Source organism: Cervus canadensis, chromosome 18 (genome assembly GCF_019320065.1).
Source record: "Cervus canadensis isolate Bull #8, Minnesota chromosome 18, ASM1932006v1, whole genome shotgun sequence".
Taxonomy (NCBI): Eukaryota; Metazoa; Chordata; class Mammalia; order Artiodactyla; family Cervidae; genus Cervus; species Cervus canadensis.
This window is the reverse complement of record NC_057403.1, coordinates 17,478,348-17,504,650: the sequence shown is the minus strand read 5'-3', so window position 1 is coordinate 17,504,650 and position 26,303 is coordinate 17,478,348. Positions and strand designations below refer to the sequence as shown.

At 56.2% G+C, this 26,303-nt stretch overlaps 2 protein-coding genes across 3 annotated transcripts in view; both read right to left on the bottom strand.

Annotated features, from left to right (window-relative positions):
* Positions 1-3,123, bottom strand: part of NECTIN2 (nectin cell adhesion molecule 2) — a 33,491-nt gene extending 30,368 nt beyond the window's left edge. Inside the window, exon 1 of one of the 2 annotated variants that reach the window (XM_043437901.1) lies at positions 2,793-3,123. In XM_043437901.1, coding sequence (XP_043293836.1) covers positions 2,793-2,883 — 91 coding nt within the window. In that variant the 5' untranslated portion in view covers positions 2,884-3,123. The remainder of the gene's footprint in view (positions 1-2,792) is intronic. The other variant, XM_043437902.1, reaches the window with a different exon arrangement.
* A 7,198-nt stretch (positions 3,124-10,321) lies between these two features.
* On the bottom strand, positions 10,322-21,492 carry BCAM (basal cell adhesion molecule (Lutheran blood group)). The gene is made up of 15 exons (XM_043436727.1): positions 21,310-21,492; positions 19,349-19,470; positions 18,566-18,794; positions 18,375-18,445; positions 18,006-18,102; positions 17,720-17,902; positions 16,718-16,854; positions 16,317-16,473; positions 13,745-13,860; positions 13,498-13,639; positions 13,197-13,333; positions 12,890-13,034; positions 12,655-12,799; positions 11,567-11,684; positions 10,322-11,474 (listed from the first exon to the last, which is right to left on the bottom strand). Exons 1-15 carry the CDS (start codon positions 21,389-21,391, stop codon positions 11,469-11,471), a joined length of 1,887 nt encoding a protein of 628 aa, XP_043292662.1. The 5' UTR covers positions 21,392-21,492; the 3' UTR covers positions 10,322-11,468.
* Positions 21,493-26,303: the final 4,811 nt, after the last annotated feature.

Below are 26,303 nucleotides of genomic sequence, written 5' to 3'. Positions count from 1 at the left end.
TCTAGTCTCTCCAGGTCTCTGGTCTCTGTCTCTCAGGATCTCTGTTTCTCTGTGGCTCTGACCCTCTGGGCTCTGCCTCCTGGGTCTCCCCATCTCTGCATGTTTCACCACACCCCTGACATACTTTCTCTTCGCTGGGCCATCTTGCTGGGTCCCCTTTTCTCCTCCTCCTCTTGCTCCATTTCTCAGCATTGCTGGGACATTAAAAATGTAACAGCATCCCTGGTGGGGGTGGGGGAGCTAGCCAGCCTGCCCAACTCCCTGTCCCTCCCGTGTCCATCACTCCCCATGGCCCCCACACACTGCTGGCCTTGAGGTTGGCCTGTGCCCTGACCTCCCTGGGTCATGACATCACCATCACTGACTGGCTGGGGTCTTTTGGGCCCCCACCCAACTGTCACAAAACCTCTGTCTCTTTATGCTGTTACTGCCTTTATCGAGATGTCTTTCCAGCTCCCTTTCCCCTGCCCCCCCACTTTCTCTGCCCCATCCTTGTGGCTGAATTTCATCTCCCCATCTCTCCATTCCATTTCTACCTGTGTCTCTGACCCCGTCCCTAAATTTGTTTGACACCCTCCCTCTATTGGCTTCTGTCCCCATCCGTGTATCTCCAGCCTCTCCCTGAATTCCTCTTGCCCCTCTGCTCCCCGCCAGGATGTGAGCAGACCCACCCCTACTTCTCCCCTGTCCAGTCCTCCTTCCCTAATGAGAAGAGACAGCAGGCCGGCAGTCCCCTCTCCTCCCATCCCCCTCCGCTACATGGGGCTGCCTGGCTGACATGGATGAGCAGTGAAAGCCAGGGAGGACTGGGGAGGGGAGCCGGCCCAGCAGGAAGCCCAGGTGGTGCACCTTCGTTCCTCGGAGGCCAAGGAGGGGGAAGTCAGAGGAGCCAGGGAGAGGGAAACAGACGTGGATGGACAGGAGAGAGAGAGAGGGTGAGAAAGGAGGAAAGAGCTTGGAGAGAGATTAGAGAGCCAGAGGAGCAGACTGGGAGAGGGTGAGAAATGCAGAGAGGAAAAGGGGGAGAGAAAGTGAGGGAAGGAGGGGAGGGAGAGACAGAGAAGAAGAGGAAGGGAAGGAGGGAAGGAAAGAGGCAGAGATGAGAGAGAGCAGGGCACAAAGGCACAAGGGTGGAGTGTGGGGAAGGGGGAAGCTCTCCTCAGGTGCTAAGAATTTCCTCTGGGATCAGTGGGGTCTCTGAACCTGCCCCCCCCCCCCGCCCCCCAAGTGTCCCTGCTGGGATGGAATTGTTATCTCAGTTTTCCAAAGAAGGAAAAGGAGGCTCAGAGGCACTTTCTGGAGCCCACCAGGTGCGGCAGAGCCAAGAAAGGCTCTGAAGTCTGCAAACTGGCTGAGGATGCTGGGAAAGTGGCTCGTCCTTTCTAAGCCTTTGTTTCCTCATCTGTCTAATGGGAACAGGAACTGGACCTGTCCCGTAGGGTGATCGAGAGCCTTCTGCGAGATCACGCACCAAGTCAACGCCTGGCCTAAGGCGGGGTGGATTCTGAGCATTCTGCCAGAGGTGGCAGGTTCTGATTTTATCTCACTGTTTCTGACGCAGAGGGAGAGACAGGCGGAAGGAAAAGTCAGTGCCCCCTCTCTGGGTCAAAACTGGGAGACCATTCAGAGACACGCTGGGGCAAAAAAGACCTAGGGCTCCCGCGAGCTCCCTCGCACTTTCTGGCAAACGTTTGTGAATCTCCAGGATCATGAGTTTCTACCTGGGAATAAACAGCCGGGTCACCTGCAAAGGGGCAGGGCCAGAGCCTCCCTCACCTGTTTCCTCGCAGCCTCTCCCTCTCCTGCGGATGCACCCCTCCCCTGGGGAGGTGGGGGAAACAGGAGTCGGGGAGGGGGGCGGGGAAGTGGGCCGAGCGGAGGGAGAGACAGCGGATTAGGGCGGCGTCTCCTCACGTCCACCTCCCGCTGCGGCTCTGAGGACAAAGGCGCGACGAGAGAGATAAAGTCCCGAAACCGGGAATCCGGAACGGGGAGCCTGGAGAGCTCCCGCCCCCGCCCTGCCCCGGCTCGACGAAAGTGAAACCCGGAAAACTTCCCCAGGGATGTCCCCGCCGGTCGCTCACAAGGAACGGGAAAGGTCCCACCCTCCTTAGTCTACGCGGGACACTGGCCGACTGAGCCTCCAGCTTTCAGACAGGGCCTCTGGCTCTTCATTAGAACTAGAACCCAAGAGACAGGGTTCCTGCCCACATTTATATCTGAATTCCAGGACATTCCAATGCCCACAATTAAATCTGGAGCCCAGGAGACAGGACCTTTTGGCCTCCTCCCCCCTCCACGCCCCCAGTTCTGTCTGGGACCCTAGAGAAAGACAGAGAACCCTGCTCACAATCTGGAATCCACAAGTTCGAGCCCTTCCTGACCCCAATTCTACCAGGACCCCGGTAGACGGAGACCCTAGCCTTCATTCTCCTTGGGACCAAAGAGATAGAGCCCTCAGCCCCTAATTTTTCTGGGGCCCAGGAGTTCCTTTTTTCCGGGCCCAGGAGTCAGAGCCTTCAGCACCCTGGGGCCCGGGGTTGGAGCCCTCAAGCCCTTCCCCAGGTCGTCCGAATTATCATTCTTGGCCCTGTAAGGGGCCCAAAGTCCGAGCTCACCGCCCGCCCCTCTGAGGACATCTGGCTCCCTGCCCTCAATTCTCCCCGGGCCTCAGACTCCCAACTCTGAGAGAAGGAAAGATGGGGTAGTCGCCTTATTATTGCGACCCTCCTGCTGGGGGTAGGGAAAAGGATGGTTTCGCGCGCGGCGGGGAGGCGTCTGCGTTCTCTCACCGGTTTCCCGGAGCAGGAGCAGCAGCAACGGCAGTAGCGGCAGCGTCGGAGGCGACAATCTCAACGGCCGGAGGGCTGTGGCCCGGGCCATGGGGGGCCCGGGGAGGGACTGGGCCCGGGCAGGGGCCTGAGGGCCACTCTGCGTGAGTCAATCGACTGGGCAGACGAGTAGGTGCCTGAGTGGCTTCGGCTCCCGGCCGGTTCCCGCGGCGCTCGGCTTTCTCGGCTCTGCTGTCGAGGTCCGGTTCTCCAGCTCAGCGACCCTGGCCCTTAGACTCTTTCTGGCTTCGGACTGACGTCACAGGACCCACCTCCTTCCTCCCCTCCTCGCCGAGCATATCTGGCTCCGGCCACGCCCCCTCAGGCAGGTCTGACCCCGCCCCCTCCTGGGATTCCACGCCTGTCTCTGCCCAGGATTCTACTCTCGCCCCGCCCCCCCAGCATTCCTCTCCCTCCCCTTCCCAGGATTCTACACCCGCTGCTCCCCAGGATTCTAAGTTCGTCCCTCCCAGGACTCTCTGATCGCCGGCCCCCAGGCCCCATAATTCTCTCTCTGCGCTCTCCCGGCAAACCCCGCCCCTTAGCGCTCTAGCCACGCCCCTTTACACCTAAATTGCTCTCGAGCCCCTGCCTAAAGGGGCAAGTACAACGCTTCCGAACGTCCAGCTTCCACGAAGTCCCGCCCCCAGGCATGGCCCTGCCCATTCGTTCTCCCCGTAGTCTGCCCCGCCGCTCAGGAGTTCAGTTTGCCCATGCCTCGGCTCCCCCCCCTTCAGTATGGGATAGGGCCATTTGGACACACATGCATGAGGCACGTGGTTTCCTATAGACCCGCCCCCTTGAGCCCCGCCCACACGCTGAGACTCCACCCCCTTTTCCGCCTAGCGTCTTCCCCACTTCTCGCCCCGCGCTGTCTTGTCAGGTCTGTCCGCGTCTCAGCCTATCCTCATCTCTTTCTAGTCTCTGCCTGAGACTTTGGGAGTCGCCGCGTCGTGTTTTTTAGATTCCCGTCTTTTAGTGTCTCTGTGAGTCTCTCTGCCTCTTTTTCCGTCCCTGTGTTTATCTCTGGGTCTTTCGGTTTCCACGTTTCAGCGTCGCTTTGTGTTCCTGGTCTCTTTCTATCACTGTTTCTGTGTCACTTGGCTCTTGTCTTTTTCATCGCTTTGACTCTGGCTCTCTCGCTGCCTGCATCTGTCTGTCTCTACCCCGCCACTCTGTGGGTTTCTATCTCTGTGTCTTTCTCTGTCCCTGTGTTTCTCGGTGCGTTTCTGTGTCTCTTTCGGTGCCTCTGGTTTCTCTCTGCGTCTCTCTTGACCTCTCGCCATCCCGCAGCCCTCTCCTCCCGCATCTGATCCGCACCATCTCCTTACTGCGGCCTTCCGCCAGGGGGCAGCACAGACCGCTCCCAGCGGTCGGCTGTCCCTGCGGGGTTGGGCTACGGTCGGGCCTCCAGACTTGACTAGTCCCTCCCCGTGTCCTTGTCCCACTTCTCCTATCTTCCCAACCTCCTCGCGTCTTTGTGTCTCTCGCTCTGACTCGGCCCCTTTGTCCCTCTCCGGCGGCTCCCGCTCCTCCCCTCCCCCACCTACCTCTTCACATTCCTTGCACTGCCCGGGGGAGCTGGTGAGGCCGCCCTGCGTGTAGGGACGAGGGCGGCAGGCAGGAGGCTGAGGGAGACGATGCCACTGAGCACTTGAAATCCCTTGGTTCCAGTTCCTCGGAAAAGGAGCTGATCAGCTGGGGGCTGATGCTTCGTGCCCTACCAAGAGGACCCCCATAGACTTGCCCTCCCTTCCCGCCTGCCATACACCTGAGTTTTCCTACCCAGAAGTGCAAGATCTTAAGTAGTGGAGACTGTTACTGACTGGCATTCACATCTTGGTAATAATACTGTTAATAAATGTATTTAGCACTGACTATGTGCCAGACGCTAATCCAAGTGCACTGTATTATCTCAACCCCCCACAGCACCCTATGTGATGAGGAAACTGAGGCACAAAGAAAGAAATGACTGGATCCAAAGTCAAAGAGCTGGCTACTTGTCAGTTGATGGTGGTTTAGTCACTAAGTCATGTCCGACTCTTGCGACCCCATGGACTGTAGCCTGCCAGGCTCCTCTGACAATGGGATCCTCAAGGCAAGAATACTGGAGTGGGTTGCCATTTCCTTCTCCAGGGTATCTTCCCAACCCAGGAGTCGAACCCGGGTCTCCTGCATTGCACGCAGATTCTTTACCGACTGAGCTATGATGGAAGCCCCAAGTCACTCTGTGTCTTTTTGCAACCCCATGGACTATACAGTCCATGAAAATACTGGGAGTGGGTAGCCTTTCCCTTCTCCAGGGGATCTTCCCAACCCAGGAGTCGAACCTAGGTCTCCCACGTTGCAGGCAGATTCTTTACCAGCTGAGCCACCAGAGATGCCCACTTGTCAGTTAATTCCACACGAAAATCTCATGAAGGGAGATTTCACGATCCCCATTTCGCTGAAAAGCACACAGAGCATAGAGTGATTCTCTGCCCCCATGCCTCCCAGCAAGGAAGCAGCAGGCTAGGACCTCCCCATGGTGTGTCTCTCAGCCTGGCATGCGGTCAGCTGGACAAATACAGTCATCACCCCCCCCCCCATCTGCAGTTTCAGTTACCCCGTGTCAACCCCAGTCCAAAAATATCAAATGGAAAATTCCAGAAATAAAAATTCATCGGTTTTTAACCATTCTGAGAGGCATGATGAAGTCTCGGGCCCTAAACATAAATCATCCCTCTGTCCAGTGCTTATACACTACCTGCCTGAGTCACTTAGTAGCCGGTTCCATTATCAGATGGACTGCAGTGGTGTCACGGGGCTGATGTCCAAATAACCCTCATTTTATTTAATAATGGCCCCAAAGCACAAGAGTAGTGATGCTGGCAATTCGGATATTCTCTTGCTGTGCCTCATTTATAGATGAAAGTTTGTCACAGGGATGTGTATATAGGAACAAAAAAGCACTGTATATGTAAGGTTCAGTATAATCCACACATCCACTGGGGTCCTAGATAAAGGAGAATGACTGTAGGTGCGCAGTAAATTCTCTCTAGAACTCTCTGTCCTTCTCTCCCCAATCTGGGGCCAGACTAGAGGGCCAGGATCTCTGGGGTTAGTGCCAACTTTGCTACTGATTTGCTTTGTGAAATTCTGCCCCCTTCCCGCATTCCTCCCTTGGACAAAATAACCAGTCCACAGGGAGAGTTTCTCCAGGAAGGTCCCTCCCCTTAGCACCCACTCTTCTCCAAGCCTGTCAAGGAGTGTGCTCAACTGTCTCCTGGCTCTTCTTTGTGAGCTGGGCTGAGCCCAGGAGGTAAGCCCCAGTAGGGTGGAATTTCATGCCCCTAGTCACATGCATAAGGGGCCTTGGATAAGGTCGAGCACTACATTGTGTGTTTGTTGACAGATGACTGGGTGAGTCTCATACCTGGGGAGTTGACTTCCGGCGTCAAGGAGTCTCAGAGGTGACACTTCACTGAAGAGTCATACCCACCAGGAGGTGGGGGCACAGAGCCAAAGGCTTCCTGATGGAGCTTGGGAGTTGGTGCCAAGTATTATATTTTACCTGCCCTGTAACCAGCCAATCCTAAAGGAAATGTGTGCTAAGTTGCTTCAGTTGTGTCTGACTCTTTGCAACCCTATGGACTGTAGCCTGCCAGGCTCCTCTGTCCATGGGATTCTCCAGGCAAGAATACTGGAGTGGGTTGCCAAGCCCTCTTCCAGGGCATCTTCCCAACCCAGGTTTTGAACCTGCATCTCTTATGTCTGCTGCATTGGCAGGCAGGTTTTTTTTTTTTTTTTTTTAACCACTAGTGCCAACAGGGAAGTCCATTAAAGGAAACCAACCCTGAATATTCATTGGAAGGATTGATGCTGAAGCTGAAGCTCCAATACTTTGGCTACCTGATGCTAAGAGCCGACTCATTGGAAAAGACCCTGATGCTGGGAAAGATTGAAAGCAAGAGGAAAAGGGGGCAAAAGAGAACGATATGGTTGGATGGCATCATCGACTCAATGGACATGAGTTTGAGCAAACTCCAGGAGATAGTGAAGGATAGGGAAGCCTGGGGTGCTGTAGTCCATGGGGTTGAAAAGAGTTGGACACGAATGAGTGACTGAACAACAACAAAACCTCTTCCATACTAAGCCCTTATGGTTCGGAGTGAGCCTGGCCCAGTCCTGGCCAATCAGAGCTTTGGGTCTCTTGGCCACAGGGATTAGTTCAGGGATGGGGGTGGGACTCATTCTCGACCAATGAGAATTAGCCCTGAGATGTCTGTTTGAGCTAATAGGAAAGGGACACCCTCTTTTGATGAGGGTTGCTAAACTGGTAGAACACTGGTACTCTGGGTGCCTCGGGAGACAGAAGAAACTGCCTGTGCATGGAGGACAGCAGAGCTGAGAACTGGAACAGGCCGGCTTTCTGATGAGACTCTTTGAGCCCCTGGATCCAGCTATGCCTGAAAGTAGTCAGTCTTTGACCTTCCTGGTTATATGAATGAATGATTTTCCCTTTTCATTTACACAACTTTTTTTACTTCAGTTTTTTTTTTTTTTTTTTGTCATTTGCAACAAAACACATCTTTACTAATAAAATCTATGAGTCCAGAGGTGGCACAAATTTCAGTAAAGTTCCAAGGACAAGAGTATTGTTAGTTATTCAGTTGTGTCTGACTCTTTGCAGCCCCATCGATTGTAGCCTGCCAGGCTTCTCTATCCGTGGGATTTCCCAGGCAAGAACACTGGAGTGGGTTGCTATTTCCTTCTTCAGGGGATCTTCCAGACTCAGGGACAAACCCAGGTCTCCTGCACTGCAGGCAGATTCTTTACTGTCTGCGCCGCTAGGGAAAACTTGTCAGAATTCTTAAAGATATCCTGGCTTTGAAGGAGAGGCAAGCTTTGTTACCGTGGGGGAAATGAGAGAGGACATTCCAGGTGGGAGAATAGTAAATTCACAAAGGCACAAGATGTGAGAGACGAGCAGTGGGTATGTGTGTGGGTGACATCTTAGCAGGTCCTGAATGCCAAGTGAAGAGTGCCTCACAGTCCTGAGAGCAATAGGGAGCCACGGAAGGTTGAGGAGCAAGGGGAGTCTACTCCAAACTTGCCTTTACTTCCTGGAGCCCCAGATCATGGTGGTTCATCACCCACCCACACCTGCTGCCCCTTCCCCCAGACCTTGGCCAAGGTGGGAGGAGGGATCAGACTAAGGAGGGCACAGGCTGCCATCTGTATGCAAATTGCCTGGAATGCCATGCAGATGAGGGATCTTATGCAAATGTATGCCCTCTTGGGAGGCAGGCCAAGACCCTCCCCTCATTAATTTGGGGACCAGGTGCTGGGTGGAGCATCCCTTTCTCCCTGGGGTTCCCTCTCTCCCCTCCCCCAGCCATCTGTTCCCTCCCCCTCCAGCTCCCCAGATCCCCCCTCACCAATATTTGCCCTTAATGTGGTATCTCTCCACCTGGGTCCTTTCTTGCTTTTCTTTCTGTCTCTCCATTTTCCATGAATGATAATAATAATACTAAACACATACTGAACACATGCTCTGTGCCAGGTTTTGTACTAAACACTTTTCACAGTTATCAAATTCTCCCAATCATTCTATGATTTCTCTGTGTGTCTGCTGAATTTTTCAAAAAGAATATTACATTCTGGGTGGGGGAGGGAAGGATTGGGAGTTTGGGGTAGCAGATGCAAACTATTATATATAGGATGGATAAACAACAAGGTCCTACTGTATAACACAGGGAACTCTAGTCAACATTCTGTGATAAATCCTAATGGAAAAGAATACGAAAAAGGCTGTCTATATATGTAAAACTGAATCACTGTGCTGTACATCGGAAACTAACACAACATTGTAAATCAACTATACTTCAATTAAAAAAAAATGTGAGCTGAACGTCCATGGGAAGGATAGAAAGACTGATTAAGCCTCAAGTACCCGAGAGTCCTTGGGCTTCCCTGCTGGCTCAGATGGTGAAGAAACCACCTGCAATGCAAGAGACCCGGTTCAATGCCTAGGTCGGAAAGATTCCCTGGAGAAGGGAATGGCTACCTACTCCAGAATTCTTGCCTGGAGAATCCCATGAACAGAGGAGTCTGGAGGGCTACAGTCCGTGAGGTTGCAAAGAGTCAGACACGACTGACTGACACTTTCGTTTCACTTATCCGAGAGTGCTTGGGTGACTCTTGGGGACTCTCGCTCTGCTGGGTGAGTCCCGTGCTCACGTCATGCAGGCGGGAGCCATGGCCAGCAAGCTTGTTTTCCTCCACCTGCAGATAGGTGTGGCTGAATGCATTTGCCCTCACGCGGCCTGGCAACTTCCGGGCATGGATCCTCCCTGCTCCCCCTCGGCTCTGGGAGTGGAGACCGCACCACGCGGCGAGGACAACAGAGCCCCGGGAACCGCCAAGCTCAGGCGGCAGGACTCTGATCCTTTGTTCCCCATCTCAGTGTGTTAACCTGCCCCATCTCTCTTGTTTCTCCCATTTGTTTTATTTATACATTTATTTATTTTTAATCTTTTGGCCACACCCGAGGGGAATCTTAGTTCCCCAACCAAGGATTGAACCCCGACCCCTGCATTGGAAGGGGGAGTCTTAACCACGGGACCACCAGGGAAGTCCCTCCTGTTTGTATTAATCGACTCAATAAATCATGGAATTTGAGTACCTTAATTCGGCCAGTGTGAGCTCCTCCATTCTGGAAATCTCTGAGCATTTGCTCAGTTGCCTACGAGGAGGCTCCCATAGCATCTCTTCAACTCCCCACGGCCACAGGTCCATCTGGTGGCTGAGTAAACTGAGGCCAGGGGTGGGGTCACCGGCAGAGACCTCCAGCATGCCTTGCACAGGGATACTTGCTCTCTCTCCTCACAGTGGCCGTCCACGGCCCAAGTGTGGTTTCTCTCTATCTGATGGACTCAGGGAGGTGAAGTCACTTGCCCAAGGTCACACTTGTCTGCCTCCCACTGCTTCTGAGCTGCTCTTTTGAAACTTTTTTTTCCCCTCCCTTTCTAACTGGAATGATCTCTCTGAATCCCAGTTCTTTCTGTGTTTCTGTCTGTCTCTGCAGCCCTTCCTCTCTGTATGGCACATTACTTTATTGTGCTCCACAGATACTGCTTTTTTTTTTTTTTTAAATAAATTACAGGTTTGTGGCAACTCTGTGTCTATTGGTGCCATTTTCCCAACAACCTTTGCTTGCTTTGTATCTTTGTGTCACATTTGGTAATTCTTGCAATATTTCAAGGTTTTTCATTGTTCTTCTGTTTGTTATGGTCACTGATGAGTGACCTTTGATGTGACCACTATGACTCACAGAAGGCTCAGATGATGGTTACCATTTTTAACAAGAAAGTGTTTTGTTTTTGAAAGTGTTTCTTAAGTTAAGCTATGTACTTCCCCCTCCCCCCCGCCCCGCCCCAGGCAGAATGCTATTGCATACTTACTACAGTACAGTGTAAATGTAATGTATGCACTGGAAAACCAAAAAATTCATGTGACTTGCTTTATTGTGATCTTCGTTTTATTGCTGTGGTCTGGAACTGCACAGTAAATAGGTCCAGGACATGTCTCTATTTGTCTGTCTTTGCCTCTCTCTCCCCACATCTCTGTCTGACTCAGTGGCTCTCTCTCAATTCTGAGCTGCCCCAACCCATCCCTCTGACCTCCCCTTAGCCTCTCCGTCCTCCTTTCAAATGCCTCTCCCTCCGCTGCGGTAAGTCTCTGTTTTGCTGTTTCTGCCGTCTCTTCTCTCTGCCTAGATCCCTTCATGGGGGTTCCTCCAAGTTGCCCCTCCACCCCCACCCCCAGCTGCAGGCCCCAGGCTGTCCTCAGAGGAGATGCCTAAATCCCTAATTCCATCCACTCTACAGCTCAGAGAGAGCTTTTCCTCTGGATGCTTCAATTCCCTCTGGGCCTCTGGCAAGAGAGACTGGGCATTTTTTATTTAAGGGGACAGCACCCCACCTCCCCCTAAAGGCTTTGGTCTTCAGGGGCCAGGTACAGCTCCCTGTGGACCCCCAGCACCTCTCTTCTCCACATTTTTCCAGCTGAGTCACCCTCCATCCTCTCTCTCTCATTTCTTTCTCCATGACATCAGATTTCTCCTGAGGTCCAGCAAGGGGGTGGGAGAGCCAGGAGGGCCAGAGCATCACCTGCACCCCACTTCCCCTCTCATCCCCTAGAGGCGGCGGCTCTGGCCACAGAATGGTGTCTAGGTGACAGCATTTATTCCAGACTCCAGTGTCCACAGATGTTGGGGTCAGGGCAGGGGGCGGGGATCCAGTGTCAGACTCTGCAGCAGGACGTCAGGTGGGAGGCAGGGGACCAGCAATGGAGGCAGGAGGTAAAAATAGCCCCAGCCAGCCGACCCTCCAGCCTCGTCCCAGGCCAGGACTTGGGCTCAGGTCCAGGAGCTATTCTGGGGCCTGGGAGAGTCACAATCCCTGGAGGAAGGTCCCCTCCCTCCCAGGCTGCTATGGTCCCTGCCCAGCCCACAGAGGAAGGAAGGGAGGGCCCAGAGAGGGAAGAGGGAAGGCCGGGAAGGTGGGGGCAGGCGGAGGCGTGAGCGGGGCTGGTTTTCTGATGCTCGCGACTCCAGGTCGGGTTCAATGAGTGCCTCTGGGAAGGTCCTCAGGCTCAACACTGGGGAGAAGATGGGGAGATCAGCCTGGGCCCACAGCGTTTCTTCCACCCGCAGTGGTCCCCTCTCCCCAGGGGCCCAGGCCCTCACTCACCTCATCTCCAAAGCCCCCACTCCCATGCTTGGCTCCTCCAGAGGCACTCCCCTTGAGAAGGCCCGTCTGCTCCGGCTGCTCTGATCCTGAGTGGCTCAATTTGGGGTCCCCAGGTGGCCTAGTGGGAGGAGGCAATGTGTTGGGGGTGATCATGGCCAAGGAAGGAACTGGCCATGGGTGTGTCGGATGGGGATAGAATTGGGGATGGGTGGGTGGGAATGAGCTGGGGGTATTAGGGAATGAGGAGGTGGAAGTGGCCCTGGGGTCAGGGATGGGGTGAGGACATGCTTGACGCTGCTCTTGGAGCTGGAGCTGGTGATGTCACTGGGATGGGTTTTGGGGAGGGCTGTGGGGATGGCTGGGCTTCCCTGGTGGCTCAGTGGTAAAGAATCCGCCTGCAATGCAGAAGTCCCAGGAGAGGCAGGTTCAACCCCTGGGTCGGGAAGATGCTCTGGAGGAAGGCATGGCAACCCACTCCAGTATTCTTGGCTGGAGAATCCCATGAGCAGAGGAGCCTGATGGGCTATATGATCTATGCGGTCGCAAAGAGCTGGACACGACTGAAGCGACTTAGTACGCGTGCATGTGGGGATGGCTGTGGACTGGAGTTGAGGGTGGCCGTGTGGTAGCAGGTTGGAGATAAGGTTGGATGGGGATGGGTTTGGAGTTAGGAATGGGATGGGGCGTTGTGCAGGGGGGCTTGGGATGGGGAGGTGGTTGAAGCTGTGTTTGGTTACTGGATATGCCCTGGAGCTGAGGGTGCGGCTGGGGGAGAGGTTGGCGTTGGAGAGGAAACTGGAGGTATAGATGAGGTTACTTTGGGATTGGGGTGGGTGTGGATCACAGGTAGGGACAAGATTGGGGATGGGGTTAGGTGAACTTGGGGTGGCCTGGGAGTTGGTTATGGGTTGGGTGGGGTTGAGGAGAGGGGAGGGGACAGTCATGGCCCAGGTCGGAGGTTGGAGATGGGATGGCATCTTATTTGCCGATGGAGTTGGGGTTGGGGCTGTGGTTGGTTTAGGGCTGAGGTTGGGGGTGAGGTCAGGGTTGGGGTAGAGAGGTCAGTTTCAAGGTTGCAGGCCACTTACGGAGACCTCTTCTCGCCCCGCCGGCGGCAGCAGGGCTGCCCCTTGCGTCTCATGCAGTAGAAGACGGCAACGACGAGGAGCAGGAGGGCCACGCTGATGGCCACGGCCATGACCGCCACGCCGGCCTGGGAGGTCTGGGGGGCCACTGCGGGGCAGGGCGGAGGGGGAGGGGTCAGCCAGCAGCCCTCTGTCTGACCCCGCACCTAGTGTCGGTTCCACCCCAGCGTTTACTCACCGGTTCCAAAGTGGAAGACATGCTGGGTGTTCCCGAGAGGGTTGGAGGCCTCACAGGAGACACCGTCTTGGCTCAAGGCACTGGTCACCTTCAGGGTCAGGGAGCTGCTCACCCAGCCCTGGCCCCCGGGGGCCGGTTCTGTGGGCTGTGGAGGCTCAGGTCAGGCCCAGGCTTGCAGGATCAAGGGCTCGGGGCGTGGGCAGAGGTGAAAAGGAAGTGGTCGGTGGAAGTGGAGGGTGGGGAGGACACGATCCGTGGACCATTGAGGGGGCTGGGATTTGGGGAGGGCCAGAGGAGGGTCCCTTACGCTGCCGCCCAACTGGCTCCAGCTGAGTTTGGGCTCCGGGTAGCCACGGGCATAGCAGATCAGGGTGACTTCATCTCCTTCGGTCCAACTGCCTTCGACCTTGGGCTGAGTCTCCTTTGCCTTTAACTCTGGTGTCCCTGCAGGTGGTGGGGCAGGAAACGGGATGAGAGGTAGGCATCCGGGGAAAGGAAAGGAGGGAGAGAAAAAGAAGAGAGAAGGACCAGCTGTGGACCCATCTCATTTGTCCTGGCTCCCCACACCCCCCACACTATCCCCATCCCAGCCTGCCCGCACCCCGAACCTTGAACCAGCAGCCTGAAGCTCCGGGTGAGACTCAGGAGGGGGATCCTGGGCATGTAGGCCTCACACGTGTAGGTGCCGGCGGAATCGAAGGTGACGGAGTGGAGGGAGAGTGTGGGGTCCTCCCCGACGGGTGCTGAGTCCTGGGGGGAAGAGAAAGAGCAGGCACCGGCTGGGCGTGAGAGACAGGGAGGGGTTGATGGCAAGGGGAGGGTCCCGTGCTGGGGAGGGACGCCCTTCCCTCTCACCTTGGTCCAGTATAGGGTCGGGGTGGGCAGGCCTCGCGCAGAGCAGGTCACGGTTGTGCTGTTACCCAGAGGTAAGGAAAGCTCCTCCCCTGTGCTGAGCTCCAGGGAGTCCAGGTCTGGAGTCGGGGGAACAGAGTGTCACCTTCCCCAGACCTTCACCCGATCAGTTAGGGGATCCCCAGGGCTTTTGAGGAGGGCAGACGTGAATGGACAATTGTCAGCAGAGAATGCCAACTTCTCCCCAGCTCCATGAGCTCTCCACTCTCTCATCTGGGCCCTTAAGCCCAGATCTAGGAGTCTGACTCCAAAACACATGCCCACGGGGCTTTCCTGGTGGTCCAGTGGCTAAGACTTTGTGCTCCCAATGTAGGGGGCCCGGGTTTGATCCCTGGTCGGGGAACTAGACCCCACATGCCGCAATGAAGACCTGGTGCAGCCAAATTAAATAAATAAAATAAACACTTAAAACAACAACAACAAAAAAACAAAATACAGGCCCGCTTTGACCACCTGCCTCCAGAGCTGACGTCTGAACCCAAGGTTAATGGATAACCTGGGAGGTGTTAGGTGCTCCTTCTCTGACTACCCCTCAAACCTTGGCCTTCTCTCCTCTGCACGACCCATTTTTTTCATCAAGTCTTTTTCTCTGCTCTGTCCCCCAAGTGGATCTTCTCACTTCTTTCCCTCTCTGATCCTGGGGTCCATCTGCCTTGACCACCGCAGTCACGTCCTCACTGGTCTCTGTACTGGACAGGACTCTTGTCCTCTCTGGTCTGTTCTTTGCTGAGCAGCCAGAGGGATCTTTTCTTTTTTAAATAGCAAAAGTGTAGTTGCTCAGTTGTGTCCAAGTTTGACTTAAAAAAAATTTTTTTTAATGTATTTAATTTTGGCTGTGCTTGGTTCTTTAAAAAAAAAACCAAAACAGCCCACTCCTCTTTTTTTTTCGTAGTGCCAGGCTTCTCTAGTTGCATCGCGGGGTTTAGTGATGGTATGTGGGAATCTCAGTTCCCCAACCAGGGATTGAACCCAGGTCCCCTGCACTGGGAGTGGGGAGTGTTATCCACTGCACCACCAGGGAAGGCCCTCCAAGGGATCTTTTCAAAACACACACTGGTCAGCCCTTGCCTCTGCTTAAAATCTTGCAGTGAGGAGAAAAAAACAAACCAAAACAAAACCCTGCAATGGTTCCCCAGTACGGTGGGCATACAGGCCTCTTTGCTTGATGAAGCCAAAAAGTCCCGCCTGGCTGCCCCGCGCACTGCTTCAACCTCATCTCCCAGCTTCCCCTCTGTTCCCTGAGCTCTGGCTGCCCTGTTCTTTCCCTGGTGTTCTCCAATATGCCAGTGTGGGCCTCAGGGCCCTTGCACGTGCTGTTTCCGCAGCCTGGAATGCCTTTCTTCTGGCTCATCATACCTCTGGTTCCATTCTTTGGTCTCCTACACACGTTCCCCTTCTCAGAGAGGTCTCTCTGACCCTCTGTCATGGACACTCAGATTTCCCCTTTGGCACCAAAGGATTTCCTCCCCCAGCTGTTGAGAAGGGTGTCAGCTGTCAGCCCTCAGCTGTCAGCCCTCTCTGGAAACTGCCTGAGCCACAGAGAGAGCCCCTGGCTCAAGGTCATGTCTCCTCCTTCCCCAGGCAGCCCACATCCAATGACGGGTTGACGTGGACATACAAAAGTCCCGGCCCCTGTACCCCAACTGGGGATCTCTCAGCTTCTAAGTGCCTTGTGAGCACGTCGAGGTCTTCCTTAGGCTGAAGCTCAACTTCCACCTCTGTTGCATCCTGCTTCCTTCCCTCATCCCCCCCCAAGAGGTGTGGATCCCGGGGCACTCCCCATAAATTTCCTGCCTGCAGTCAGAATCTGCAGCCCCCAACACCCTCCATGGAAAATAATCCCTACTCACCGCACCAGTTCCTTATCCCACTCCTCTGCGTTAGTCTCTATAGAGCCAGGACTGCAACTCAGAGTGTGTGTTCAAAAAAAAAAAGTGTGTGTTCAGCGTTTAACATCTGTCTCCCCTACTGGACCCTGGAGCTTGGTGGAGGCTGGGGCTTCGCTGTCTTGTTCACCTGTTCACAGGGTCTAGCCCGAGGAAGGGAGGTAACAGGAGTGCCCAGGAGGGACAGAGCCTCTGATCAGGGCTTGTGTGCAGGTGGACCAAGAAGGCTTCTTGGAAGACTGGGACCCGAGAGGTGGGTTGGGATTGGACGGAAGAGAAGATGGGGAATTACTGTAGGAAAGAGGAGAAGAGCTTGGGGTGTGATGAGGAGAGGGGTCCCCCCGAAGGGGAGGCCAGCCGGGTGGGTCTTGAAGGCTGGGGTGAAGTATGTGGGTTTTGTCCCCAGAGGACTGGGGAGCTACACAGGTTCTAGGCAGGAGATCAGGTGTATGCCTTGGAAAGGGGTCTCTGGCTGCCTTGTATGGGAGACTGGAGGGGCCGGGGGCATTGAGATCAGGCTGGGCACCATAGAAAGGATGGGAGACAGGGCTGCGGGGTGGAGGGGGGTGGTGGCAAGAGTGAGGAGATCGCTGATGCCAGGGCCCCCCTCCCACTCTGGGGGCTCTCACAGGCCACACGCAGCTCCAGGGTTTTGGAGAGCTCCGCGTCCTCGGGGGCGTCGTAGTCCTCCACCCTGCAGCCATAGGTCCCGCTCTGGTTCCGCTGTATCCTCTCCAGCGTCAAGTTCCCCTCAAGACTTATTTTTAGCACATCCTCCTGCTTGTCCTGGGGGAGACCAGGAGTGAGGAACCCAGTTCAGGAGATGCTCTGGGCTGGCAGGGTCAGGTTAGGTCAGGGGTCACCCAAGCCAGGCATCAAGGTATGTCAAGACTCTCACAAATTGGGGAACAGATAGCTCCTGGGTCATTGATCACGTGCCTTGCTAAGCCAGGGGTCACCCAGGTGAAGGGTCAGAAGTTGGTACAGATGAGTAGATCGCAGAAGTCAGGGGAATGAGGGGGTGGGTTACCTGAAGCCGGAAAAACGTGTATTCCGGGCTGGGACTGCCGTCCCCTCGGCACAACAGCTGGACAGAGTCACCCTCGCGGACCCAGCCCTCGGCAGTGGACTGGCTGCCCAACCAGAACTCCACGTGCTCTGTGGGATCTAAGGCAAAGGGTAGACTCACGATCAGGGTCAAGGGTAAAAGGCAGGGCTAGGTTAAGGGGGAGAGGCCAGCACTGCAGCAAAGGAAAGGGCTATGTTTGGCCCAAGGTGAGAGGTAATATCTTTTTTCTTTTTCTTTTTGCCATGCCATGAAGCATGTGGGATCTTAGTTCCTTGACTCGGGATTGAACCCATACCCCCGGCTTTGGAAGCGTGGAGTCTTAACCAGGGAAGCTCCCTAGAGGTCATAGCTTTTGAGGCTCAAGATTGCACTTGTTCTGAGGTCAGGGACCTGAGCTCAGAGGTGGAGAGGACAGGTCAGTGTGCACCTTGGGAAGGGCTCTCTGGCTGCCTTGTATGGGAGCCTGGAGGGGCCGGGGACATCTAGACCAGGACAGGCACCATAGAAAGGGTTGGAGGCAGGGTTGTGGAGGGGGTGACTCCACACTTCCAGTGCAGGGGGCACGGGGTCGATCCCTGGTCGGGGAACTACGATCCCACATGCCTCATGGTGTGGCCCCCCCGCAAAAAAACAAATGACCCCTAACCTTTGGCAACGTTAGTCCTTTCCTCTGCTACAGTGTGGGTGACAGGTCAGTGTGAGATTCGGGGGGACCCATTTCGGGGTGGAAGCATGGGGCACAACGGTTAGTCCTGAGACTCCACGGGGTTCAGGGTGTTATGGGGGGAGTCAGAAGTCAGGATGGGGTTAGAGGTCAGAGGTCAGAGGCCAGTACCCACTCCAGCCAGAGGTAAGGGAGCGGAAGGCCTGGAAGGGGTGGGGCAGGTCACGGGGTCACCGTGGAGGGTCAGGCCTCAGCAGGAGAGGTCCAGGGGGGTGGCCGGGGGGCCGGCTCGGACTCACAGTGCAGGTTGAGGGAGAAGGAAGGGCTGTCCAGGCGGCCGTGCTGGCCAGCAGGCAGGTAGTAGTGCGCGGAGCAGCGGAAGCTGGCCTCCCCATCAGGCTTGTGGAGCCGCAGGTAAAGGCTGCTGCTGGAGGACAGCAGGCCGGAGGCCTCCCGGACAGTGCGGATGGTCATGTAGCCCTCTGCGAGAGAGGGCAGCAGGGGAGGCGGTCAGCCAGCCCGGCCACCGCCCAGCCCCAGCCCCAGCCCCTGAGGTCTAGCCGAGCTCCTTCAGGCACCACTCACCAGAGTTCACCTCCAGGGGCACGGTCAGGGACTGCCCGTTCCGATACCATACGATCTGGGGCACTGGGTTCCCGTTGCGGCTGGTGCAGGTGGCTATCTGGGACAGACACGGGCCCGCACCGGGCTGGGAGCCAGGACCCTGGAGTCTGGGTCCCCCTCCCTGGGGGTGGGGGGGGACCAGACCAGACCCAGACGCACGAGTCCAGCTCCCAACCCTCTCCTCCCGGGAGACCCAAGGTCGGGACTCCCAGACGCCTACTCCTTGGACTGGGAAGCCTGAGCCCCCAGCCTCTCCCGACCTTGGGCTGTAGGAGCCCAGGACCCCCTCCTCCCCTCAGAACCCTGGAAGCAAGGTGCGGCCCAAGGTACCTCCTCGGCAAAGTCACTCATCACAGTCAGGGTTCCTTTGTAGGGGGAGACCTCCGGGGCCTCTGGTTTGACTGCGGGAGGAACTTACAGTCAGGAGCTGCTTCCCGGGGTTCTCACGTCCCTGCCCCTTCCCAGGATGTGTGTGTGTTGTAGGGGGGGCTGGTGGTCGGAAGGGAGGCACAGACACTCACCATACACTTTGAGCCTGGCGGTGGCCTCGGCGGTGCCCGCTGCCCCCGCCTTCACCACGCACACGTAGTTGTGCTCGTCGCCCACCTGGGCCTCAGGCAGAACCAGGCGCCCCCGGGAGTCCAGCTGGTATGGGGGGCTGCGGCCCCGGGAGTTGAGCACTTTGTCCCGGAGCTCGGAGCCACGCAGCTTGGCGGAGGCCAGGAGGTGGCGGACCTCGGAGCGGTCGACCTGCGGTCAGGGGAGCGTCTCAGTGAGAGGCTGCCCGGCCGCGGGCCCTCCTCTGTGTCCCCTTTCTCTGCCGCTCCGTGGGTCTCCTTGTCTCAAGTTCTCTCTCTCTCTCTGGTCCCTCTGCCCTGTCTCCAGCTCTCCCACCCTGCTGCCTGTCTGCGGTCACCTTTTCCCCTCTCTGGTTCCCTCTTTTGCCCTCTCACTGTGTTACCACCTCTGTCTCCCTTTCCTGCCCTGGGTCTCCTGTTTCTCCTTCTCTTTATTCCCATCCCCGGGCTCCTGCCTTCTGGGTGTCTGCCTCTGAATGTCCTCTTTCAAGAGCCAGGGGACTGCTTTCATTCTAGCCTCAGCTATGCCCGGACATCAGGGTACCCTGGAGAGGGGCTTCCCCTTGCTGGCCCTCCATTTCCCCACCTGTAAAATGGAAAGGCAGCTTGGTGGGGTTCCTAGGGGCTTTCAGGCTCAGATGAGGGGATGAAGGTTTGCAGCCCCACTGCGCCCTGACTCTCAGGCCCCCCTCTGTCACGCCCTCGCTCCCAGCCCACAGCACTCACCAGGAACCATTCCAGCATGAAATAGTCATGGGTCCCCCAGGGGCTGCAGTCCAGAGTGACAGACTCCCCCCTCATCACCTCCACCAGGGAGGGCACAGACAGGCGGACCTCAGCCTTGGAACCTGCGGGAGGGCAACTGAGCTCTCTCCCACTGCCACCAGGAGGCAGAGCTCTCCAGGTCCCCAGTCCTCCTCTCTCAGACCCAGGATCCAGGCCCCCAGTCCCTCCTCCCTCAGATCCAGGGGTCCAGACCCCCTACTCTCCTCCCTCAGACCCAGCGGTCCAGGCCCCCAGCCCCTGCTCCCTCAGACTCAGCTCCTCTCTCCCCTCATCTCTCATTTCTGCATCTCTGAGCTTCAGATCCCATCAGCATGTCTCTCCATCTCTCCGTTCACTTGCAGAACTGAAGACTCCTCCCCTGGGCCACACAGGGCCCTTGGTGGCCTCCAAACAATCTTCTTGGGCTCAAATCCTGTGTGTCCTTGCTTGTCCCACTAGACCCAATGCCCCTCGAGGGCAGGGCCTTGGCGGGCTCATTCCTTAGCCTCCAGCACTTCACCTGGGGCCTGGCACAACAAGGTGGATAATCATCTCCATCTCAGTCACGCCTCTGCGTGTGTGCATGTGTGCGTGTGTGTGTGTGTGTGTGTGTGTGCGCGCGCCCCTCACCCTGCATCTCCGTCTCTTAGTTTCACGGTTCTCTGTGTTCCTCTCAGTCTCCGTGTGGCCCGGCCCTGCCCCCCGGGTCTCTCTGTCAGGGGCGGGGGGCTGGGGCTGGGCCGGAGCTGAGGCGGGATGGGTGTGTGGGCGCGGTGAAGGGGGACAGGGCTGGGCAGGTCTCAGGAATGTGGGAGGGACAGGCTGGCTCAGACCTGCCCGAGCCCCCCACCTGCCCCTCGGCCCCTCTAACTCTCTGACAGAGCAGCAGCGCCTGCCTCAGAGCAGGACAGGGTGGAGGCCCCAGATCTGGGTCCTGAGGGTGAAGGGAGCGGGGGGCTGGGACGCCCGTCCCAGGATCCGGGCAGGTAGAGGTGTTCTCATCAGGACAGCGAGCGCTTTCGGTCTCTGGGCTGGCATCCTGGCCTGAGCTCTCAGTTCTTACAATCTCCCTTCCCTTCCCCGCCTAGCCTGGCCCAGCTCTGCCCCTGGGGAACCCCTGGTCGCCAAGCTTGTTGGATTCCCAGGCACCCACCTCTGGCCCGGGGCCTGCCCCATGGGAGGGAGTTTGGGGCCAGGCCGGTGCCCAGGGCTGGGTCTGAGCGGTAGAGGCAGCAAGGCCGGTCGGAGCGATCTCCCTCTCCTCCAGTTCTCTCTTCCCCCAGCCCCCGAGGGCCTCTACGTCTCCTCCAACCACGACGCAGGTGCGTGGCTTTATCTGGGCCCCGGGGAAGGGGGGCTCTGTCACTTGGAAACACTTGGTTCTGCTGTCACTGCCCAGGGGCTGGGCTCCAGCCCTTTCTGATGGAGCGGGAGGCGAGAGGGGCGGGTCCTTTAGAGTCTGGGCTCTGAATCTGAATGGGGGGAACCCGCAACCGCGTGTGACTTGCTGGTTTCTAGCCAGAGGGTCCCTGACCCTCTCAAAACTTGACAACTTTTGAGCGGGGAGCTCCACTTTGGTCTCTTCTGTCCCCGGGGAAAAGGCACTCCGGGCCACTGGAGGCCAGGACCTCTGGGTCCGGGGGAGTAGGGCCCAGGCGGGGGTGAGAGCGGGGGCAGATCTCAGCGTCTGAGGGGGCAGGGAGCGGAGCGCCCGCACTCCTGGGTCCCACGACTTCTCAGATCGCTTCTAATACACAGCCGAAGATCCCCAGCCCTCTGCCTGGCTGTCGCTGTGTCTCTCACTGGGAGGGGCACCCCCATATCCCTCCTTTCCTGGGGTCCCTGGGGTCGGTGAACGCCCGTCCCCACACATCCCCTCCCCGCGCCCCCCAGGCGCGCTCTGCTCTCAGCCCGAGCCATACCTGGCTGCGCCGCCAGCAGGACCACGAGCACCAGCAACCGCGGGGCCCTGCGCGCCCCAGCCCGCGCGTCCGGGGGCTCCATGTTCAAGGCGGCGGCGGCAGCGGGCGGCGAGCGGCGGGCGGCGGGGGCAGAGACTGAGCCCGGGCTGGGGCTCCGCGGCCGCCGCGGCTGGAGCGAGGAGGCTCCGCCCCAGGCAGCCCCGCCCCGCCCCGCCCTCCCGGTCTCCCCCTCGTTCCCCCTCCAAACCCGGGCGCCAGGCCAGGACCTCCCACTGCCCGGAGCCGACCTCCCAGCGCTCAGCCGGGAGCCAGGCTCCCCGCCCCCAGGCCCCAGGGTGTCAGGCTCCGACTGACCAGCGCCCCTGGCGGGTGACCCGACCAACCAGTTCGGCCGGTGTCCACAACGGGGTCCTCCCTGGACCACCGCGGATCCTCTTGGCCTCACTCTCACCGGCGGGACCCGTTCTCGCCCCGGCCAGTGACCTGGGCTCCCCTCGTCGTTTTCGACCTGCTGGCCCGGGTCCAACCAGTGGCCTGCACGGCCTCTCCCAATCCAACCAGCAATCCCCAACCTCCCCAGTGGCCAATGCGCTGGGCTGCTTTCCTGTCTGACCAGTGGCCTGGAACCCACCCGGTTCTAATGTCTAATAGTTCTAATGTCTAATGGTTCTAATGTCTAATGGTCCTCAACACCCAGCTCTGCCCAGGCCTCTGAGATGCTGGCGGGGGCGGGGGCTGTGGGGTGCTCTTCTCTTAGCTCTCCTCCCTAGGGCCCTCCCTCTCTTCCCCCCTTCCAGGGAATCCTAGGAATGCCACCCCCCTTCCTCCCTTTCTCTTCCCTTTCCTCCCTTCCAACTTTGGGGGGAGGGGAAGAGAATCGGGGTTGACAGGTGAGTGGGGGCGGGGAGGAGGCCCAGGCACCTGAGGGGAAAAAAGGAGGAGTCCTGCCTTGGGTCACAAGGAAAGGTCACAGGTCAGACTTGGGATCACAGATCAGAGTGCCCACAGCTCCTTACAAGGCAGGCCTGGCTGGGACAAAATTCCTAGATGCTGGCTGGGGGGGTGGGGGTGGGGTGAGATTTCACTGGTTACCCGGGAGAAGCTAGCTCTCAACACTGGCTAGTAAGGGGCAGCTGGTCATGCTGGGAGACTTTCCCCAGGCCTCTGATCAGATGTGGGGGGTGGATGGGCAGGAGGGGGACCACTGGTCCAGGGACATCTTAGATTACAGGTCAGTGCGGGGGTTATTGGTCAGACTGGTCAAGGTTACTATGTCCATACAGGAGCGTGATTGTTCTAGTTGGGAGAGGTGACCTTTTAGTGTTAGCTCCCCTTCTCCAGGAAGCCCTCCCTGCTCTCCTAGCCTGAGTCGAGTGCCCACCTCTGGGCTCCCCCACCCAGCCCTGCCCATTCTGGGTCATCTCTGTCTGGGGATAAGTCTGTCTCCCTCACTGGACCGTGAGCCGGTAAGGGAAGGCCCAGGGCTCGTGTGGTCACCACTGTGTCCCCAGTACTGTCCAGCCCAGGCAAGACATGGAGAAAGCACTCAGGGAAGGTTTGCAAGGCTCAAACGCAGGAGCACACAGGCTCATATGCAAACCCCACCCAGACGGCATCATCGCCCAACACACCTGCAAACTCGCGAGTGGACAAAAGAGCTGCCTGGCACAAGCTTCCACACAGGGACCCCAGGCACCCACTCCCCAGCTCCCCTGACCCCGGCTCATACACCTTCTGCTCGGGCTGCTAGGTATACCCTTTCCTCAACAGCCCCCTTCCACCTTCCTGAAGAATCCAACCAGCTGGGGTTCTGGTTCTGGTTCATAAACGTGGGGGTGTATGGAGTGTGTACGAAGGAGGGAAGTCATAAATACCAGGGCCGTTTCCTAGAGGACTTGCACCAACTAGTACTGAAATATCTGTCTTTGTCCCCTACAATTTACTTCCCCAAAACAGCTGGAAGGATCCCATTAAAATGTGAGTCAGCTCCTGTCACCCTTCTGCTCAGGTCTTCTCCTTCTGAGTAAAAGCTGAAGTCCTTTCCATGGTGCGCAATGTCCTGGATCTGGTCCTCATTGCCTCCCCGGCCTCATCTTCCTCTTCTCTGCCCCGCCTCGCTAGCTCTGCTCTCTTCCTGCCACATTGATCTCTTGGCCTCCATGCTCTTCCTCCATCGCCAGGCTTGTTCCAGCCTCAGGACCTTTGCTCTTGCTCTTCCCTCTCGTGGGACATTCTTTCCTGCCATCTCTCCCTCCCTGTCTTGCTTCAAATCTCTACCGCATCATCTTATCACAGAGCTTCCCTTAACCATCCTTTCTGATGCAGCAGTTAACCCAGCCCTTTATCTTGCTACATTTTTCCTCTGCAGCACTTATCGCTGCCACATATTTATTTTTTATTGTTTTGCACAAAACAGAAGCTCCAGGAGAATGGGAACTTTAGTTCACCACTGTATCCCCAGTGTCTAGAACGGTGCTTGGGGTAAGGAACTGACTATGCCTGCAATCAATGAATTTTCTAATTCCATTGCTGTCTCATGTGTAACTACTTAGACATCTTAAGTAACAAGCCCCGTATTTCTATACCTTTATCCTATTATCTTAAATACAGTGTGGGATGTGTGTTGCGTGCTCAGTCGCTTCCAACTCTGTAGCCTGCCAGGCTCCTCTGTCCATGGGATTTCCCAGGCAAGAATACTGGAGTGGGTTGCCATTTCCTCCTCCAAGGGATCTTCCCGACCCAGGGATCGAACCCAGCCAGATTCTTTACCACTGAGCCACTGGAGAAACCCACGGCGTGGGCCAGTTACTCTGAAACTAGTTCACAGATTGTGTAATATAGGGGTGTCATGATGTATTTGGAGGGGGAATGTCTACTCCCCCATGATTCTAGACTTGCATCTGGAAAATGTAACTACTGAGTTTGTGTTGTCTTGGGGGCCAGCATGATATATTTTTATTTGTACAAGACTTAATTGTGCAAGGAGAGCTTTGATAAGAACTTTTGGGGTTGGAGACTTCTCTGGTGGTCCAGTGGCTAAGACTCTGAACTCCCAATGCAGGGGGCCGCGGTTCGATCCCCGGTCAGGGAACTAGATCCCATATGCCGTAACTTAAGAGTTCACATGCTGCAACTAAGGCCTGGCACAGCCAAAATAATAAATAAAAAAAAGTATTAAAAAAAGAATTCTGTGGGGAAGAGAATGTAAGTCTAAAGCGAAGGATACCTACTGATGCTGAACATTCAAAGGGGTGGATTACAACGGACTTTTGTGGAGGTGGGTTAGCTAGCAGCCCCTTCAGGGCTTCCCAGGTGGTGCTAGTGGTAAAGAACCTGCCTGCCAATGCAGAAGACGTAAGAGATGTGGGTTCGATCCCTGGGTTGAGAAGATCCCCTGGAGGAGGGCATGGCAACCCACTCCAGTATTCTTGTCTGGAGAATCCCCATGGACAGAGGAGCCTGATGGGCTACAGTCCATAGGGTTGCAAAGAGTCAGACACTACTGAAGCGATTTAGCATGCACACAACCTCATCCCACATTAAAAAAAAAAAAAAAAAAAAATCCTTGCCATCCAAAAGCCTGTTACCCTTTGCTGAAACCAAACAGATATTTCTTTCCTGCCTCTGTTGTAGCTCAGATGAGCTAAGCCTGGTGAATCCCACTCTACCTTGGAATCAGGTGCTAATGCCAAAGAAACCAAGACTGGCTAATCTATCCCCTTGACGGCAGATGGACAGGTGTTACTTTACAAAGATGGCTGTGATGACAGCTCTCATCCCACATGCTCTCCTACAAGCTGAGCTTGACCGTCTTTCTCTTGAAAGGTGAGGGTCTATCTATTAAACACATCCCCTCCTTTTAAATCTGCGCCTCTAACCATTAGAATGTGGCAGAACTGGGGACTTCCCTGGTGGTCCAGTGGCTAAGAATCTGCTTTCCAATGCAGGGGACATAGGGTTGATCCTTGGTCATGGAACTAAGATCCCACATGCCGAGGGGAAACTAAGCCCTAGCACTGAAACTAGAGAAAGCCCATGTACCACAACATAGATGCAGCTTGACCAAACAAAAAAGAATACTTCATTCATGAATTCCAAGATTAGGTAGAAAAAAACCATGTAACTTCTTCCTGCATCACTGGAATATCTTCTGTGAAGACTTCAGCCACCATATAAGCACTCTGACTACCTTGAGGCAGCCATGCCGTGGGGAAGCCCAAACTAGCGAGCGTGGAGACCACGTGGAGAGGTCTGAGGCAGCAGAAGGATGTCTGTCCAGTCCCCAGCTGCCCTGCTCCAAGCACCACGTGATCGCACCCTTAGCCAGAACCACCCAAACCCCTTACTGTTGCACACAAATAAGTTTCTGTGTTGGATTTGCCTGGTGGCGCAGTGGATAAGAATCTGCCTGCCAGTGCACGGAACATAGGTTCGATCCCTGGTCCTGGAACATTCCACATGCCTCGGGGCAACTAAGCCCCTAGGCCACAGCTATTGAGCCTGTGCTCTGGATCCCACGAGCCACAACTCCTGAGCCCACATGCTGCAGAAGTACTGAAGACTGTGTGCCGAGTGCCCGTCCTCCACAACAAGAGAAGCCACTGCAATGAGAAGCCCGTGCACCGCAATGAAGAGTAGCCCCCGCTCGCCACAAATGGAGAAAGCCTGCGCAAAGCAATGAAGACTCAGCGCGGCCCTAAATAAATAAATAAAATTATATTTAAAAAAAGTTTCAGTGTGATTTGCTCCATGCAACAGCTAGCCTATTCTGGGGTGGCAGAGGCAGAGAGATGACCAACATCTAGTGGTCACTGAGGCCCCAGCGTATCCCCTTCAGACACGTTCTGTGGTGTGATCGTGGCTGGGTTATGGTTGGCGGCCAGCTGCCCGTCGTGTTCTCTTGATCACTTTCCGATCCTGATTCTCTAATCACTTCTGGGAATCTGTGAGTGATCCCGAGTCCTCTCAATCAATTCCCTTCCTGCCCCAGAGGA

Excerpts from the sequence above, each read along its gene's own strand:
- BCAM (XM_043436727.1), bottom strand. The coding sequence starts at position 21,391 with ATGGAGCCCCCGGACGCGCGGGCTGGGGCGCGCAGGGCCCCGCGGTTG. Across the intron at positions 18,795-19,348 it reads TCATGCTGGAATGGTTCCTG|GTCGACCGCTCCGAGGTCCG; the intron begins GTGAGTGCTGTG and ends CCCTGACCGCAG. Across the intron at positions 13,035-13,196 it reads GGAGCCAGTTGGGCGGCAGC|CCCACAGAACCGGCCCCCGG; the intron begins GTAAGGGACCCT and ends GAGCCTCCACAG.